General features: G+C 42.4%; 1 protein-coding gene across 2 annotated transcripts in view; it reads right to left on the bottom strand.

Moving 5' to 3' along the window:
- The window catches only part of LOC138588174 (striatin-like), a 37,561-nt gene extending 17,868 nt beyond the window's left edge, over nucleotides 1-19,693 (bottom strand). The window contains exons 1-2 of one of the 2 annotated variants that reach the window (XM_069658079.1): nucleotides 19,366-19,693; nucleotides 1,229-1,332 (exon numbers count right to left, since the gene is read on the bottom strand). In XM_069658079.1, the coding sequence (XP_069514180.1) occupies nucleotides 1,229-1,332; nucleotides 19,366-19,578 (317 nt within the window). In that variant the 5' untranslated portion in view covers nucleotides 19,579-19,693. The remainder of the gene's footprint in view (nucleotides 1-1,228; nucleotides 1,333-19,365) is intronic. The other variant, XM_069658080.1, reaches the window with a different exon arrangement.
- Nucleotides 19,694-19,774: the final 81 nt, after the last annotated feature.

Genomic DNA, 19,774 nt, shown 5'->3' with positions numbered 1-19,774 from the left:
CTCGCAGCCAGTCCTCTCATTTGTTACGCATCTGTTTTCCTTTACTTCTTATTCCTTTGCACTCGAACAAAACCAGTGGCCCTTTTTTGTGTCGGCCACAGAGCTCTTAACTTCTCCCTCTGTGGTTTTAGTTATGGGAAAAGACAGCGACTGCATCGCTTGGCTTCACAGACACAGCATTTAATCCTACCTGAAAAAGGGAGAAGTCAAAATGACAGCTCCATGTATTAATTTGATTTATGTTAGGCGGATCATTCTGGATTATTACAACTAAAGTCTGACAGGGCCGACTTAGAGAGCTGTCAGACGACCAGGCAGGTTGTAAACACGGCGGCAGCTTCATTTAGAGGTAACAGAGTTGAGAGGACACCTGAAAAATCGGGGATAATCCTGCATTACAGAAAACCTGTGCACACACAACGGTGAGTGGAAGCTGAAATAACCGGTTTTGGTATTAAAGAATTTTAATACTTTCCTTCTTCTGTTCATATATTGTAAATAAATAAGGTCTGTGCTCTGCTTTTGTAAAGCGGTGATGATCGGCTTGAATGACCTGCTTTAAGCCTCACAAGTCACATTAATAGAGAGGTGCTGAAATCATACATGTATATCTGCTCAGGGTGCAGCCATGCGTCAGGGAGGAAGGGAAATGCAAAGTGTAACAGCTCTGCTACCACAGGGACCTTTTGTGTGACGCTGACGGGCTGGTGCACATGAGAACGAGCACAATGTCATTCCTCTGGTTTACTGGAGGACGACAGCAGCGACGGTGAGCTCGTCTCCTTCTCCCTTTCACCGTCTCGTCCTTCTGCTGAGGACGATGGATGCAGAGTCATCAGCATCCGACGGCAAACAAAGCCTCCATGCCAACACATGCTCCCGTCCTGAGACATCACACCAGCTGGACTCTGGGGGAACCTCTCTGGCACTCTCGCTCTGTTGCTGCTTCTGCTGACACCAGCTGAGACATCCGACTGATACGCACAGAATATAAACAAGAGGAAGCTTGCAACTCTACGCTGGTTATTTTTTTACGCTCTTTGTGTGTGGCAGCTTTGTGCAGGTGCAGCAGATGATTTGTTGACCAATGCAAATCTCACATTGCCATGTTTCTCAGAGGCAGGAATGTATTTTAGGAGCGTAAAAACCTGGAAACACTGCAGACCAGCTGAGGTGTTTGTGTGTGTTGTGGGTGGGCTGAAGCAGCAGTGGGCGGTAGGGCACTCACCTCTCTTGCTTCAGCGCGTACTCCAACATTTTGATCCTCCTCACAAGGTCTTTCTTCAAGTTCTCCTGGCCTTTCCTCTCCCCCTGCAGGAAGGCGATTTGGGCCTGAAAACACAGAAATAGGAGTGTCATTTCACATTTTATAGTAGTGATAAATTAACTGTAGTTGAATTTAATAATAGAGACAAAGTTTCCGGTGTTTTAGCGTCTTTGATTTGAGCTAGGAAGCAATAAAAGATTTGCTTCAAAGAGCCTTCATGAGAAAACATCTGAGAACAGCTACTCCTGTCAGGACTGAAATAGCATGAATCAAATCAATATGTGTGGCATGATGGGAAATAAAAAAGCCAATCTGTACTATTCTATTTTAATCTAACCTACTCACTCCCCCACACACGAACTTCCCCCCTCCCTCCTCTGAAACCCTCTCCCTCTGCACACCGCTGTCTCTCTTCAGTAACAGGCAGCAGCTGTTGACGCAGTCAGTCTGAGTCAGCACTACGTTACATTACATCGCTGGGTACCACACACACACACTCACTCACTCACTCACTCACTCACTCACTCACTCACTCACTCACTCACTCACACACTCACACACTCACACACTCACACACTCACACACTCACACACTCACACACACACACACACACACACACACACACACGCATGCATGCACACGCGTGCACATGCCGGCTAATGAGAGTAGTAGAGACAAGCTCACAGTGAAGCAAAGAGTGCATGAGCTGCAGCAGATAAATGACGCAGAGGGATCTTACAGCGGGATCAGATATTAGAGGACTGTAATCATCACAACATATTCCAGCCACAAAATCATACTCTCCTGTAGTACTCAATCAGGTCACTGCAGCTAGGCTAGTTAGCGTTCAGCAGCTCTACTTTATCTTGTGTTTTTATAAATGGAGGGAATTTTTTAGCAACCTTACAATTCGATTCACAATCCATCACGAAAACAAATCCTCGTTACAGAGCGAATAAATGTATAAATAAATAAAATCCTGTGTTCTTTGTGCCAACCCATCAGCTCCTTTCTTCTGCCAAGTGAGCTGCAAAGAAAACATCTCACAGTCAAGCTAAGTGGTTCTGATGAGGTCCACTATCTTACTCACTTAAAAAAAACACAGAAGGGCGTGTGAGAATATGGAGCTTTAATTGAGTCATTGATTCAAGATAACTGCATTAACGTGGAAGCATTGCAGCATTGCTGTTTCTCCACACATTCAGCAACTCAGTTATAACAATTACTAAGAAGCTGAAGCATCGTGTTTATAAGACAAATTGAGGGATAAGTGCATGAATTAGCTTGAACCAGCTAGCTTTAGCACTTGTTAGCTTGAGTGCAGCCACTGAGGTGTTTTTTAACCTTTTAACTCGGGCAGCACGATGTTGGAAAAAACTGACTTTTTGCTCTGCGATGTTTATTGCGACTTTTACTCTCTGGCACCCACATGAAGAAGTAGAGGGAGGTCAGGTGGAGCGATAAAATAAATACAAACAGACTTGTGGGCTGCACTTATGTTTCTTATACCATATGTCATCCACAATTTCTGATGGTGTTCAAATGTATGTTTAACCAGACTGTAGAGCGTAACTTTTGCAAACGAAAGCACCGTCTCCTACTTCCTGTCGGCACGCATTCTCACGCCGTGTGCGCGCTGCAGGTGTAGCCGCTAAAAGCAGCGGGATTTCAGCGCAAGACTTCTCGTTGTCAGGCACCTGGAGTAACAATCTGAGCCTGTCAGTGGCAAAAACAGGCACTTTTAGTGGACGCAATTGCCCCAGGGGATTATGTTGCAGCCACTGCGGCTGTATCGAGTCATTCCGACACCCATATTTGTAAAAACAGGGCCCAGGTTTAAAAATACTGAGCTTCTCCTTTAACCAGCACCCGAGTGAGGTGCCGTAAATAATGGGAACTCACTTATAAGCCGCATGTTTGTTTACAGCGCACAGACAGGTGACACACAGACTCTGCAGCACAGCGTCACTTCACTCTGTGCTCTCATGAAGACTTGCACTAATGTGATATCAGACGGACTTTCTCCTGCACAGGTACAACGAGAAACTGGTGAGCTTTGGTTTTGCACCGAGCAACAATAAAAGTCACAGCTTGACGTGTTTAATTTGCATCACTATTGCACGTCCTGCGATGTGACTATTGCACACGCGCACATCGCAATCGTGGTGGTTAAACGTGCGGCCCAACTTTTAACCAATATTGTTACTGCAAAGGTTGCATCCCGTTTTCCCCACATATTTTTATAACTTTGTTGGGTAGTATGGCCATAAATGTCTCAAAATTCTTGTTAAATTTGGTTTGTGGTAAAGAAAGAGCAGTTTATTTTCATTTTCAAGTTGTCATTTTGTTCTGCTTCCACTACATATGTATTGTCTAAGGAGCAACAAGAAACCAAAACCAAACACTGCAAAGATTGTCCACATAGTTGGTCCAGTATTTTAGGGGTTACAGCCGGGTGAAGGCTGCCAGACGGCTCTAAAGTCTCTAAAGGCTGCGTTGTTTACAGACAGAGGGATAAGCGCGCTGTTGTTCCCATTTCAGGACTTTAACAAAATCTCACTCTCCTTTAGCGTCCATCTTAGTTGATAAAAATCAGCTCCAAAACAATGAGCATAAGAATTTAATTAAAGTGTCACTCTGTAGTTAGCAGAGTATAACAGAATGATTGGATTGCACTGTTTAAATCTAACTTTGGATTAACACAAATGGCAAACAGTATCTAAGAGAGTTAAGTGTTGGCACAGGAGAGCTGCAGCAGGCCAGCAGATCCACCGCAAACAAAGACGGAGAAAAGCCAAACAGCTCCTGTCAAACTAAAAAAAAAGCTAATTCCAGTTTTCTCTTGAGGATGATTCAATCCTATAAAAGCACATTAAAATCTCACAGGGACTGAATATTGACTCGTTTCCCTGCGTTTCACTCTACATGCAGAGGATGGTGCGAGTTTGAGTGGGCTGGATCACAGTTTCACACGGATCGCAAGTAGCGCTGCTGCTGCTGCTGCTGCCTGCAACAATGAGTCATGACAGCGCTTCAATCTGCCTCGTATTAATAACAGCATCCTCAGCCTCCTCAGCTCTCCGCAGAGGGACCCAAAACAACCTGCCTGCAAGAGTTCCAGTGCCCTCAGGATTTATGGTGCTACAGTGTAAACAGCTACTTTAGCTAGCACTAGCACTCGCTAGCAGTCTGCAGCACACACATCACTCTTCCCATTACGTCTACACAGTCTTCGATTCCTCTTTCGCCCTCGTTTATGTGCTTCTAACCCTCAGCTGGATCTATACTAATGCAGTCAGGTTTGATAGCATCATTTAGCATGCATCTGACTCTCCTCATCCTTGAGCAAATATCACAGAGAGCTGAAACAGAAAGACAAAACAAGACAGAAAGGCCTCTCCTGCAAGTGACCGTAAAATGCAGAAAATACCAGCAAGAAGAGTGAGACGAGGCAAGAGGAGGGAAGCAATCCAAACAGGTACATATTTCTTAAACGATCTTTGTTTTTTTAAATATTGATTTGTTAAAGTGGGTGGATTTACATTTTAGCTTTCACAGGAGGAGAAGAAGTGAGGTGAGCTTTCATTCTTTGCTCTGTGCTCTGTAGGATAGGAAGAAGAGGCTCGTACCAGGGGCACAAACAAGCACTGGGAAAGTATTGCATATGGAAAATGATCACTGTTTTTATTGGGTCAGACTGCGCGGCTCATGTAATAACTTTACTCTCACTAAAGTGGCTCCAATCTAAATATCAGTGAGGAGCAGTGCTGCCTCGGGCCTCACATGCAACCAAAATCAAATATCTCATTAGGCTAATTGTACAGCTATTTTCTATTTAAGGCATCTGTGATTTCCAGATGAAAACAGTGGATCTTTGTGGCTACCATACGGACAACACAGAACAAACAAAAAACTAAACAAAAATACAACGAAAAAACTTATTTCAACAATACTACATGCACATCTTTAACAATAACACAGCGTAAGAACAGCCTGACAGCGCTGGACTGCAAGTTGAAGCCTCGAGTAAGGCATTTTATCACGCCACGTTGGTTTTTGGGAGACAGAAGGGACCATATACAGCTCCGGAGAAATTAAGAGACCACTCCAAATGTTGCTTAAATCAGCGTCTCTCTCTACATGTATTGGGCAGCACAATCCAGATGTGAACCATTGAAAACCTCCTGAATGTGATCAAGAGGAAGATGGACGGTCACGAGCCATCAAACAAAGCCGAGCTGCTGCAAGAGCAGCCTAACGTCACCCAGCAGCCCTGTGAGAGACTGGAGGAGAGCGTGCAGAGACGCATGAACGCTGTGATTAAAAAACAGGTTATTCCACCAGATATTGATCTGTGAACTCTTCCCGAGTTCAAATATTTTATTCTGTTGTTTCAACATGAACTTGTTTTCTTTGCATTATTGAAGCTCTGAAAAACATTTGTTTTCTTAACCAGTCGTCATTTTCTGCAAATTAAAGACCAATATTTGATTTGGAAGAAGGAGAAATGTTGTTTACAATAAAACAAATGTTCATTTGACACAAACACAAACCTGTAAATAGCAGAACCAGAGAAAACAGATTTTTGCAGTGGTCTCTTGTTTTTCCGGAGCGGAACAGATGAGAGGCTGGAGCTGGAGAGCAGCGAGGGGTTAAGTTATCAAAGCTATACAGTCATACACTCAATAATCAAGGCATATTCATTCACTGGCTAATTAGATGTCTGTGTTTCCCACAGAATGAGATTATACTTGTTGTTGACAGTGATGGTATATTTATCAAACTAAAGAAGCTAAGGGAGCTTGTGGAACGTCGGGGAGTCGTTTCTTGTTCTACATGTGAACAAAACGAACCAGGTACCCTGTTGTTCACCTCACTGTGAATCAGTGTACGACAAACACTGAACGAGCTCACAAGCCAGGTGAGGTGAGCACAGACACAGATAGCTGCTATTTAGTGCCAACATAAAATAATAGTAGAAACACACTCGTTTAAAGCCTGCGTCTTGACTTCTTAGACGGGCGGTTAGTAAATTCACCCACACAGCAAGATAAATATTTAACATAATAATTATACAGAACATATTTAAGAAATAAATTTGTCAGATATTTGGATGAAAAAATCTCCAACAGCACAAACACGGCCCAGAGGTTACGTTCAGTGAATTAGCTGAGGGGACACCTAGCAGACAGCTAGCAGCTCCCGTCTGTCACTCAAAGAGGCCACGCCCCTAATGCTGCATCACTTTAAGCCTTAATATAATGTAAACAGGTGAGTTGTATAAAGATTCTCCCCGTACAGTTGTCATGAAGAGAGAAATGAGCTATAGAGACCCAAACTGTTTTTTGTACCAGGCTGTAAACATGTTTATTTCTGCTGTAAAGTTTAACATGGGGCTCTATGGGGACTGACTCACTGCTGGAGACAGCCTCAAGTGGACACCAGAGGAACTGCAGATTTTGCTTCATTTTTCAGCATCTTATTTTTCACTGTGGATGACTCTGCGCTGACTGATACAGCGAGCGATCTTTCACTTCCTTATCCACATGAAGCTCTGGCCCTGAGACCCCTGGCGTCCTGCGGTGCCAGAGATAGAGAAGAGTGCAGCTCTGTGAATCTCTGGCTCGCCATCTCTCCTCCATCAAACATTAACCTTGGGAGGAATGCAGTGAGTCAACTCGGGCCATAAAGAGACACAGGAAGCATTTAATTCCCGGCCTCACACTGCCTGCATTATTGGGCTGCTGGATAAGGGCTCCTCAGTCTGTCTGAGTGAGAGACATGGAGCATGGGGCGCCCAACGAGAGCTTTTCAGAGGCAGGAAATGAGGCAGAAGAGACAGCAAGGGAGGAAAATAAACATCAGAAATTGGCTAAGTTTTGGTAGGTTAAGGTGGGTCACAATGCCTCCTACTTTGGCATGTAGGTAAATGTAGTTTGAGCATAAAATTTCTACTCTAAAAGAAGAAAAAATGGACAGACAGAAGCTTTGAGTGACACTGAATCAAGATTTAAGACGCATTTAAAGACAGCAGCACGTTAAACAAATAGATATAGATACAATTTAAATAGTATTAAAGAAGATATAATTACTTTATGATCCTTTACAGCACCATTTAAGTTGATATCAGTTTAAATCTAAGCAAAGAAAGAGTTTAATGTCTTCCAGTCTTTGCATTTCATTTTGGCAGTTGATAACACAGACGATAGGAGCGAGAGAAAACAATCCGACATCTCCTTTTCAACTTAATTTCATCAGTCAGTGAATGTATCATGACTATGAGCGATCTCACCACTATTTATATTTAGAGACGGCCTTTAACGTCTGAGATTTGTGGATTCCAGACATGCTTTCTTCCAGACTTGCTCTGCGTCATCGCCTAAGACATCGACAGCACAATGAGGCCATTTAATCCACACAGAGTGAACACTGTGAGAACTCCAGTACATCTGAGCAGCAAGACTGAGCTCACTCCATTTGTAGAAGAAATTCACTTACACTCACTCGTACAACCTCGGGGCTTCCTCACAAACAAAATGGTCACACATGCCAAAGCTGAAGAAGGAAAAGGGGGGCTGGTGTAAATCCCACATTTACGATGCAAACATCCTTTTTCTTTCCAAAGGACACTGGGTTTACTCTCACAGCTACCGCAAACCAAGGAGGACCATGATGGCCGACCCGATGACTAGCAAAGTGCATTCCTAACATGCCATTACACTCGTAGCAAGAGGGGGGAAAAGGCAGCAAAACAAGTGAAGCAAGACAGAGGTGCTGTAACGTAGCTACAGCAGCGTGTTTATTCAGAGACAACACACCACAGATCAAACGGACACTTTTTATGGCTCAAATAACTCATAAAAGCATTTTAGTCGAGAATATTCAAAGCCTGTTACCATGAAATAAAATACATCACCAAAACTAGAGCACAGACTTCTTGGAGGTTACGTTCAGTGACTGAATTAGCTGAAGTGACACCTAGCAGCTCCTACCTGTCACTCAAAGAGGCCCCGCCCCTAATGCTGCATCATTTTAAGCCTTAATATAATGTAAACAGGTGAGCTGTATAAAGATTCTCCCCGTACAGTTGTCATGAAGAGAGAAATGAGCTATAGAGACCCAAACTGTTTTTTGTACCAGGCTGTAAACATGTTTATTTCTGCTGTAAAGTTTAACATGGGGCTCTATGGGGACTGACTCACTGCTGGAGACAGCCTCAAGTGGACACCAGAGGAACTGCAGTTGTTTGCTCTACAGTGTTGGCTTCATTCCTCAACCACGGGGGTTACTGCCTGGTTTAGGTACCTCAAACCTCCACTTTCACATCCACCCGGCTCTTGTTCTTCTCTGCTCAAGATAAGAAGGGCAAAAAAAAAGTCTTCACACAGCTGCTACTGTCTTGAAAACACTACACGCTGACTATGTACAGGTATTACAGTGTCTCCTGGCTGACAGTCGGTGAGTATCAATCAAAGTGCTTAGCTTAATCCACTGCTCCATTTCGCTACACAAGCAGTGAGTCACATTATGATAAACTGAGGAGCTGGAGCTCACTCCTTCCAATGCAGACACATCGATCCACTCTGCCCGTGGCCAGGCCGGGCAGTTACCTGCTCAAACTGGGATTTTAAAAGATTTCTGTGACTTTGCACAATGCCCATCAGACACAATAAAATCCTCACACTGACAAAGATGTCAGACAGTCAAAAATAGATCTTCTCTCATCTCCTAAACCTTCACAGACACACTTATTTGCTTTTCTCGTCTCATCACGAGTTTCCACTTGAGCGTCATTTTACACTCCGCCGTCACGTCAGGTTGACACCGCGGTGCTACCTTACAGGGGTGCAAACAAAGGCAGCATGCTGGGCTTCTTGAGGACAGGGGTGCAGCATCCCATGTTGCTGCATTAATATTACATAAGGCCTAGGAGTACATGCAGACACGCACACATACAGTATGCAGGCAAAGAGCTCGGTTTGCAACATCAGCATTTTCTCTGACTGATACATCTTGTGACTGAAAGGTGTGGTCCCGGCAGAACCAGGCTGAATAATACACTCAGAGCAGCTTCACAACCTGCAGAGCGAAGAAGACTCATTCAACAAAGGCTTTCTAACTGCAGAGCTGAGCGGTTTCTGGCTAAATATGATCATCATAAATTTGAATTTATGGTTCAGAACAACATTTAAAGAAGGGAAATGATTTTCACTTTTGGGGGGGAATTATTGTATGGAGCCACCAACACTTCCCTGAGCTCCCATGGTTCATAGTTCTTGTTGGACAGGGAGACATTTCCAAAATGGCGGCATCCTCAAGCACTAAAAGAGTGAATAGTTTGTTCCCAAAAAAGATTTCGTAGCATCTGCAACAGTCACATTGCAGGACGTGTGATAGTGAAGCAAATCAAGTTAAACACGTCAAGCTGTGACTTTATTGTTGCTCGATGCAAAACGAAAACTCACCAGTTTCTTCCATCAGTAATCTAGAACAAAGTCTGTGTGATATCAGTGCAGAGTGAACTGACGCTGAGCTGCAGAGTCTGTGTCAGCTGCCTGTAAACTGTAAACAAGCATGCGACGCTGCTGCCGTCAGAGATCATGTCGGCGGGATGATCGAGGCAGATGCTTCGTCACATGAGGCGGCTTATAAGTAAGAATATCGTGAGTACCGTAATACCGTGAGCGTTCACGGAGCGGACCTGCCGCAGAGTGTTTACTCTTAGCGGCTACACCTGCAGCACACACAGGGTGCAGGGATGTGTGTGCCGACAGGAAGCAGGAGACGGTGAGCTTTTGTTTTATAAACTTACAGTCACCTAGCTGGTCACGCTGATTAAACATACGGTACACTGGAACACCGTTAGACGTCTCTAACGTCGCAGTCTCTGACCCAAGTGTGTTCAAAGTAGCAGGGGGTTTTGTTTTGTTTTGTTTTGTTTTGTTGGAGGAAAATAGACTAAAAAGTCCCAAATAATAACACCAAGTGTGATTGTTTACTGTTTACATTGACATGAAAACGCACTGCGTTTATCAGGTATTATTTCCTATATTTTTTACAATTGCAATAAATATGGCGGAACAAAAAGTTATTGCAATGTCAGTTTTTTCCAATATCGTGCAGCCAGTCTGTGGCAACTAAAAGCAGCAACACAGCATCTCAAACAGAGACACGTAACAGAATGAGGGAAGAAATCAATTACATTTTTAAATCGCTGTTGGTGTCAACAAATTGGATTTTTTTGTCCAATTTGCCCAGCCCTGATGTCGACTATCAGAGAGCATCTGAAACAAACCCAGTAAAAGAAGAAGAGTTCACCAGGGACACTGTGCTTCATTAGGAGCTGTTCCAAAACCAAAAGGGCACACCAACATATATATATTTATACGAAGCAAAAAAGGTGCAGAATGCGAGCATTAAACTTTAAAATAAGCAGTCTGACTTTTGTTTTTACAAAATGCAAAGAAAAAGGTGCCAAGCTCAATCCACAGGTAAGATTTATACATGACGCCAGTGTAAAACAGCAGAAAATGCACACAGACTCACAGCCACATCCACAAAGAACCCAGCTGCAATATATAGAATTAAATCAAGATATAATATTTATGTGTAAAGAGCTCTTAGAAATGTATTTGAAAGCAGGAAAACACCGCCTTGCCACCAGAACGGGGGAAAACAACATTTCCATTTTCACCATTTGATCTGGTGAGTAAACCAATTTACGGCTCTGACAGACGGGTGACCTCAGACTTACTGTAAAACTGGGGGAAGCAGGCAACTTTGTGGCACAACCGGGCAGCTGTCGCGCACACCCACGCAGACAGATGAAGGCTGTAAGTGTGAATTAACAGGCCGGCAGCGCGGAGAAAGGCTCTTATGTGTGACCAACAGGGACAGTGGAGTTAAAGCTCAGAGGACCAGACTTCGGTTAATAAACAAGGGTCCCTTCAGACTCGCTCACAGGAAACACACGAGCGCTTTTAAAAACCAAACGATATTATCTGTACAGGGAATATTTCATATACACTCATGACTGCCTTCGTGGTGCTTGTAGAGCTTTAAATATTGATAATTTATCGTGTCATACTGGGAGGTTATCCAGAAATTGCACGATGCTCGATAAGTGTTTCGTTACCACGGCAACAAAAATAGAAGTCCTGGGAACAAAATCAGGTGATTCTTTTGTTTTTAGTTTCCCACCTTCACACAGTGCTGGTACAGAAACTGTCACTAATCACACCAGCTCAGTTGACTGTTAATAGTTATGAAAGACTTAATGAGCAGGATCTTCCATATTCAAATCTTCCCTCTCAATCATCATCCAGGAGAAGTGTGAGCTGCTGTCTGCGGAGGATCTGCCCTTCAGCTGAGTTTCTGTTGTTCCCATTATTCTGCTGTGTTTGGGACATTTCTGGACGTCCATCGCTGGGCAGAGGTCTGGAGCTCAGCCAGCAGTCCAAAACATCTGTGTGTCTCTCTGCTCGCTGCCGTCTGTGATGTTTGCATCTTTATGAGGAGTTAAAGGAACTTCACAAAACATCTTCATGTGTCGTTCTGTGAATGAGAACAGTCCGCTGTGTCGTTGCTGTGTCAGAGCTCCAGGTGTGACGGAGGGCGGAGCAGACAGACACACGGCAAAGCAATCAGAGAATAATGTCTTATCTGACAATTCAAGACAGGATTATCACGCCTCTGTTACGTTCCGTCTTCCATGTAAAACGCACAGAGGCGGAATGGTGGGGCGAAGTCGCCTCTGAACCGGCATCGGAGGAAGTAACGGAGGCGAAACGGCGTCTGTGCAAACAGCGGAGCCAGCAGGGCGGAACAGCGTTGTGTGTGCATTTGAAGCACGCACGTTTGTTTCCACCAGACGCACGTTTTGCTTTCGCAACACCAGAATGCCATTTAAAAACACACACTGAGGCGGCTTTAGGCCGGTGTTGCTTGGTCCAATGTAAAATGGCAAAGGCTGCTCGACGGCGGAGCTTCGTTACGGAGCTGAGGCGGAACCACAGTGTAAAACAGGCTTATGTCGCTCGACCACAGCTGCTCTCTCTCTTGCTCGCGGCAGCTTTGGGTTGAAAATCCGACAGAAAATAAGAACCTTTGAACACCCTGGATTGCACACTATAAAAACATCCTAGAATAGATTTAATAAAATCTAAATCTGTGTAATATCTATGGAATATACACTACAAATTTATACTACAATATACTTTAAATATAATAAATATAAACATACTATGCTGAGAAATATAACAGTTTAAATACCACCGCAGTGTGTCTCAATCCTGTGGCTGAGGATGGGGACATTTTGGGGGTTATGTGAGAAAGGATGTGAGCAGTTGTACATCTTTAACTTCCATATGAACGGCTCAATTTAAACAGTTCATCGAACTTAAAGTTTCCATGTCGATGCCTGCGAGCAACAACACTGAGAAAACTGCATGTGTTCTTAGTGAGGAAGCATGTAATCTGTTCTTTCTGTACTTTCCCACTCTGAAGCACACGCTGAAGAGGGAAACAAAAATAACTGCAGCTTGGGGGCGGACGTAGAGAGAACGACTGAGGAATGACGGTGACACCCATTTCTGCATGCCACAGTATGTACTGCTGTGTGGTACTGCTGTGTGGTACTGCTGTGTGGTACTGCTGTGTGGTACTGCTGTGTAGTACTGCTGTGTGGTACTGCTGTGCGGTACTGCTGTGTGGTACTGCTGTGTGGTACTGCTTATTGCTGCACCATTGAGCTAAATACTCCTCAGGCTTTGCCATTAGAAAACATGAGATCACAGTAACAAGTCATGTAACTGAGGAAGGATAATTCTAGGCTGCTCCAGAGCTCACTGTGGTCGTCTCCAACGTGGAGAAAAATCACTTTTGCACTGACATCTTTTATTGTCTCATTTGTACATTATCAGTGCGTTTATAGAAACTTATTTTAGTATTTTTGTCTCCGTTTTTTATGAGATTATAAATGTTATATCAGCGATATTTGTGCTGTCTTGACTGTGATTTTAGGTGCTGTTAGGGCTGCACAATACGACGATATATATTGTCAAAACGATATGAAAATGTTTATCGCATGTGTTTTTCTATATCGTCTCTATGGTGATGTCACAAAACCAGCAGCTGAACTGCTTTAAGGCTGTTTCTACCTCATTTTGACACCGCTTGGCGTTCTAATCCCCGCACGTGGGAGTGAACCTGGAGAAAACCATAGAGGGAGGCGCCGTTTATTAACATGGAGAGGGCGGACACACATCACGCAGAAAAGGACTCGGGCTCAGCCCAAGTGAAAACGGAAACTTGGTACTTTTTATTTGTCAAGTATTTAATTCAAACAGGATGATCCAAAAATAGGCTTTACCAAGTGGTTATTTCATGCAGACTAATTATTTAAATTACAAGATAACATGATATATCGTGATATTTATCCTTATCGAGATATGAAAAATCCTTTATCGTGAAACAGGATTTTGGCCATATCGCCCAGCCCTAGGCGCTGTTAAAAAGTAATTTCTGTAAAGGATTAACAAAGTTAGTAAGTGAGAAAGAGAGAAAGACGGCATGTATGTATCCATCTATCTATCATGGTGAAATCTCTTCCTTTAGAAACACGGGAACTCGTTTGTGGGTCCACGTTTCAGTCTGCACCCACACAGAGCCACCTTACACCCTGAGTCACCTTCAACCTTCTCCCGGTGTCAGATTCTGGCTGCTGACGGATACTTCTGGAAGCAGATACTCTACGGAGCAGGGATTTCCCCATAACTGGAGGGCTGATGGAGCTCACTGCTGTGACTGTACGGGGCGTAACTCGACTCAGCCTCAGTCATCGGGCCTGAAAAAGATCTGCGCTGCTCTCTACGACACGGTGACATAAATCACAACAGTATCACAATATTCCATGTTTTTCTGTGCTAAGTTAAAGTGAATAGACTTCACTGCTCCGTGCCACTAAGCTAACTTTAAACCCAAACAAATTAGGCTAACCATTTACCCAGTTTAAGTGCTAGAAGTTTCTCTGAATGCTCAAATAATAAGCCTAATGATTGATCAGCAGGACAATCATGTGTCTCATGCACGGAGGCTCAGTCCTCGATGCAGCGGCCCCGGGTTCGACCCCCGACCCCCGGGCATCTGCTGCACATCATCCCCTCTCTCTCTTCATATTTCCAACTCTATCCACCGTCCTATGAAATAAAGGAAAAGGCCGAATCTTTTATTTTTGACAATTCAAAGATTCATTTGATTAACTGATAATTAAATAATAATCAGGTGACTTTTAATACCAAGATAACAGAAAACAAACTTATTAGAGCTTTAACCTGTCACTAACGAAGCCAATCAGCTTTACTAAGTCAATCAATTGATAATCAATGATCACTCAGCTGAGGTCTAATCCTGAATGACAGCTGCTCGGACATCACACAGACACAGCACAGCAGCAGGAAGAGTCGAGCCTGTACAGTTCAGACTCTGCTGCAGAGGAGAGGAGCGGCTCCGAGCGTGACCTAACAGGCCGGCCGGACCACATTCCTACAGAGGTTCGCCTTCCTGAGACATAAGACACAGATTCAACCGTCTTCCATTCATGTCCATACAAAGAAAATCCAGGGAGGAGAGAGGAGGAGAGTATTCAGCGGGTTGTGAAATCGCTTTGTGTACATTTTTAACCCTTTGAAAGCAGACCTCCTGCAGGCGGCTGCAGAGGGAATGTTCTTGACTCCGTCCTGTTTAAATCAGACTAAAATATAAACTAGAAAGGCTCCAGCCTTTATTCTTCCTGCAGCCAAAGGCTAAGAGTTCTGTCTTTTGTGCCATCATGTTGTATGTCTGTTGACGTCATTATGTAACATAATGTGTGGTAGAAATGGCATAACATGCGCCTGCAGAGATTCCTCTTTTACATCATCCTGGTACAAAATAAATCAAACATAAAAACAGCAAGAGCCTTCATTCTTTCTGCAACAGAAAGCGGAGGCTTACATCTTTTGCATCTTCATATTGTATGTTTGTTGATGATATCACCACACTACATTAAATACAGTGCTAGATGAGGTGAGAAAGATTGTTCTGTGCATATTTCTGTTTAGAATGTTCTGAAAAGAAAATCATAAAAGCAAGAACATAACTTAAAAAATCTTACATAACTTAGCTCATACAGATTGGACCAAATGTCCCCTCTGTGGATCCATAAAGTTCTGTCTTATCTTTGGGATGAAGCATTTGAAGGTACCCTAAGAAATGACATCACAGCGTGAGCACTGTTCTTCTACTGCAGATGAAACTATTGAAACGTCTTTTCACTCTGCTCATAAAGATGAGGATATTTTAAAAAACAACATTTTGAGAGTTCAAACTTCTCGAGTGCTAATAAATAATTTGTTTCTTTATTCAGAAATGTTTCATTTTGTGTTTCTTTTGCAAAATCTGATGAATCTGACTTTAGAACTTTTCCTTTTTTTCTGACACATTTTCAATACTTTCATAAATCATTATGGTGTATTGACTTACATAACCTCTCAGCTTAGGTTTTAAAGAGTTGAGAGATGCAAAAGATTTGAAGCTACTCTAAGAAATTACATCACAATATGCCAAAACACTAATGCACGATTTGCAGACTTATTTCAATTTCAAAGTGTTCATGGAATTTCATCTAAAAACATGTAAAAACATGGAAGATAACGTGCATTGTAATTCAAATACAAGTACAAGGACATGATGAAAGATGGAAACTATGAGGCGTATGTCCAGGAGGATGAAGTGGGCCATAAAGAACATGCAGTACATGCTGCACAGTATGTTCCATTACGGCTCCATGTCCACTTGCACTTTTCATTATTCATACATCTATTTACGCTCCTTTAAATGACTGTATCTACTTTCCTGCATCGTGCTTCCCTCACTGAGAGTTAATACAACAATAGTATGTTTGCATTATGCACACATTCCCCAAGGACACAACAAGGTTACATCAATGTGGATTTTCAAAGCTTTTCAATACTCGATTCATCGCTCTTGCTCAAGCGCACAGGAGAATTTAAAAAGAGAGAGAGAGCAGCTGACAAAACTCATTCTTCAAACTATTCATAAAGACACTGCAGAGTTTAGAGTATCATCATGAGGAGGCCAGAAGTTTTAAAAAGTCGGCTGCAGGTGAAATTTTGGTTAAAACTTCATCCATGCATTAAGTGCAACTAAAAACAAGAACTCAATTTGAGCGCGCTCTGTTTGCCCGCCACAAACAAACCACCCAACAAGCCATTTAGCAACCTCACTGTGCTCAGCTGCTGCTGCTGCTGATAAGCTTGCTTCACGACAGCAGACAGGAAGCTTAGCGCACGGGCCTGATGAGTCAAAACCGACTACTACACAGAGCAGGGGATACGTCATCGATGTGAAAACAATGCAGTGTCTCCCTCCAGTCCCTTTGTCAGCTGAGGTCAGCCTGTCCAATGAGCTCGCTCTCGTCTTGGATTAAACAACTATGGCATCAAAACTGGGTCAAAATTATGGAAAGAAAAACACTTGGCATGGAGGGTCAAGTTAAACAGTGAGTGGGTGAAACAACGTCTGCTAAAATCTTGGATTAAACCGATTAAATTATCCGGCTCATGGTGTCAAAGGTCATTTCCCTGTTGCATATACTTGAAATATTTATAGTCAATCATAAAAAGAGATGATAACAGTTTCTACCTCATATTAAGATCAGTTAAAGCGAACGAGATCCAGGTGAAAGTGTTTAAAATATCCCCTTTAAACTTTAAAAAAAAGATATGTTGTACTTTTTCTTGACAAAAGGATTACTGCTGTCTACTTGCTTCCATTTCCCCCCACATCTAGGCTATATATTTGTTTTTGCACCAAATCTCCAAAACCAAATTAAGTTTTTATTATTGCTTACTTTTAAACCAGGACCTCAGTACCTAATTTCCCTTTCATGCATTATTATGTACCTGGAATGACAATAAAAATCCTTGAAGAAGTTAACAGGAAACCAAAACAACACAAGTTGTTCAGAGTTAACTTTAGAAATGGGCAACGTATTAACTTCAAGTTCTGGCAAACTAAACATTAAAAGTCCAAGTTTGTAAGGTTATGGTGCCTCCCTACAGAGTTATCTAATAAATAGATTAATATGACTTCTTTAATCACAGGGAAAGTGTCAGATACAATCAAAAGACAAATTAAAATATAATTTTACATTTGTTCACCGGGAGTAGCAGTGATATAGCAGCTAGCTTCTGATAAGATTCATAAACAATAAAATAATACAGACTCCACAGTCTGTAGTGTCCTGCATGTCAGCATTAACAGCTAGAGATAAAATGCAACATAAATCAAGGCGGGGTGCTGTACTATTAAGTTAGCTTACTACAAGTAGGCAGGTAGCCTCTGTGTTTCCAGACAGCACCTTGTAAGGAACATAAACTACTCTGCTATAATATTAGTTGGTGGCTATTTTCCCATTGGTCCTCTCTATAGTCAGACATCCAACTCTTATAGGGCGCAGAAATATGTTTGGTTAGCGTTTTCAGGCAGAGTAAAGAGGCCTCAAACAGTCGTCGTGCAGTCTAGGGATTGGTGGATCAATACTGCAAGAGCGATAGTAAGATACTTACAAGCTAAAAGAAAATCGGTTTGTAAGTATATAAAATACGTGTGTCTGCATTTAGCTCACCTGTGTCAGCTGAATATGACACTTTTTCTTCAGCTATGAGAACATGTGATTGGAATTGTGTCACTTTTTTCAGCCAACAAGCTTCAACTTAACATACTACAAGAGAAATAATATATTTTAACTTTATTTAATAATAAGATTTCTCTTAAATACTAGACTTTTTTAATATAATTTTTTTTTTTTACAAATAACAGTTAATTAAATTTTTTTTTGTTGTAATAAATGTGTTATAATTGGCCTGTGTGTGGCATGTGATATGCCTTTAAATGTTTATATATTAAGATAAACAGCTAAAGTAATAAAAATATTGTTAATATTATTTAAAACAATTTACACCATGTACATCTTTTACATGGTGTGTAGCATTTTAAGATGATTAAGTGAAATATTGAACAATATCGCGCATAAGTAGTTATGTAAAGATACATATAAATATATGTATCCAACAGTTAGTTCCGAACACTTAATCTGATTGGACAAGAGGCATTCCATGTGTGGTGATATAGAGTATAACAGCACTGGGACTTTTAACTATGTGTATCACTCCACCTTAGGTGTTCTGTATATAACTTACATTACAGCAGACTACCTTTATCTGACACATTAAGCCTCAGATACAAACCGGTCACCAAAGTAACTGTCACAGACTCATATTTTACTGGTTCCACCAAAAATAAAAACAGTTTAAATACAAAGTAATGGTAGACACAAAGTAGCGAGAGTGTAGGAAAATGTTCAGTCAAGTTGCAGAGCTAGTTGTGTTGGTGGAGCCAAATTTATTATTAAACTAACAAAACAAAAAATCTTTTCTTCCTTACTCCTTTTCACAGCTCTATGTTTCTTGTAGAACTGTTGTATAAACAGCCTTCGGCCTTGTGCCTATGACTGAATCACAGCCGTGCTGTTATTCAGAACAACAGCACTCCCTCTGTTGTGATATTCCTTAAATATATACAAATGTGTATAATATACTGTATGTACCAAATGGACAAGCATTTACTTTAACAACAATATACTAAATAACACATGCATTGAAGTAATAGTAGTAATAATAAATTATAGAATATGTAGAAATACAACATGTTTAGATGTGATATTATCTAAGAAATTACTATTATTCTGAAAATGACGTACCCAATAAATAAATTATCGGCTTCGGTGTCAAAATTGGAACAAATAGTACCGGTATCATAGCAAATTTAAAAAGTTTGGTATCGCCCATCCGTCGTGCAGTCAGGTCAGGGGGGCGCTGCAGCTCCTTTAGCTCCGGAGCTAATGCTAACAAGCTAGCCTGCTAATCAGAACAATCAAACACAGAAACTCAGCGCGAGCTGCTATAAAGAAGCTACGCAGTGCTCCGGTAGTGCCACTAATATGAGGTCGTGTATACTTTAAATATGGTGGTTTTTACCTGTAATTCGGCCCGTTCCACCTCCCATTGTGCTCTCTCTACTTCGAATCGGGCCCATTCGTGCTGCAGGAAGTGCAGGATCCCCGGGATACTGTACTGCGCCCTAGCCGCCTCCCCAGCGTCGCCGTCCGGCAGCGGTCCTTTCCCTCCTCCCGGTAAAACAGAGTTGTTATTATTGTTGAAGAACACGCCGGGCCCCGCCTGCTCGTCCATGGCCGGGCTCGGTGGAAAGCTCCGTCCGTTGTGTCGCTGATTCGAGGTGCTAGATACCAACGGAAGGGCAGAAACGAATCGACTGTGCTCAGTCTGCTCGGCTCCGGGGAATGAACTCACTTTCTGACAGCTAGCTGTCATTGAATGACGTCAGTAACAACGACCACGCCCACATTATGTTGGCTGGGGGGCGCTC

Source organism: Semicossyphus pulcher, unplaced genomic scaffold, assembly GCF_022749685.1.
Source record: "Semicossyphus pulcher isolate SPU_LCO1_2020_fin unplaced genomic scaffold, fSemPul1.0.p SCAF_12, whole genome shotgun sequence".
NCBI classification, from domain to species: Eukaryota; Metazoa; Chordata; class Actinopteri; order Labriformes; family Labridae; genus Semicossyphus; species Semicossyphus pulcher.
Note: the sequence above shows the minus strand (reverse complement) of the source record. Positions and strands in the feature narration are given on the sequence as shown.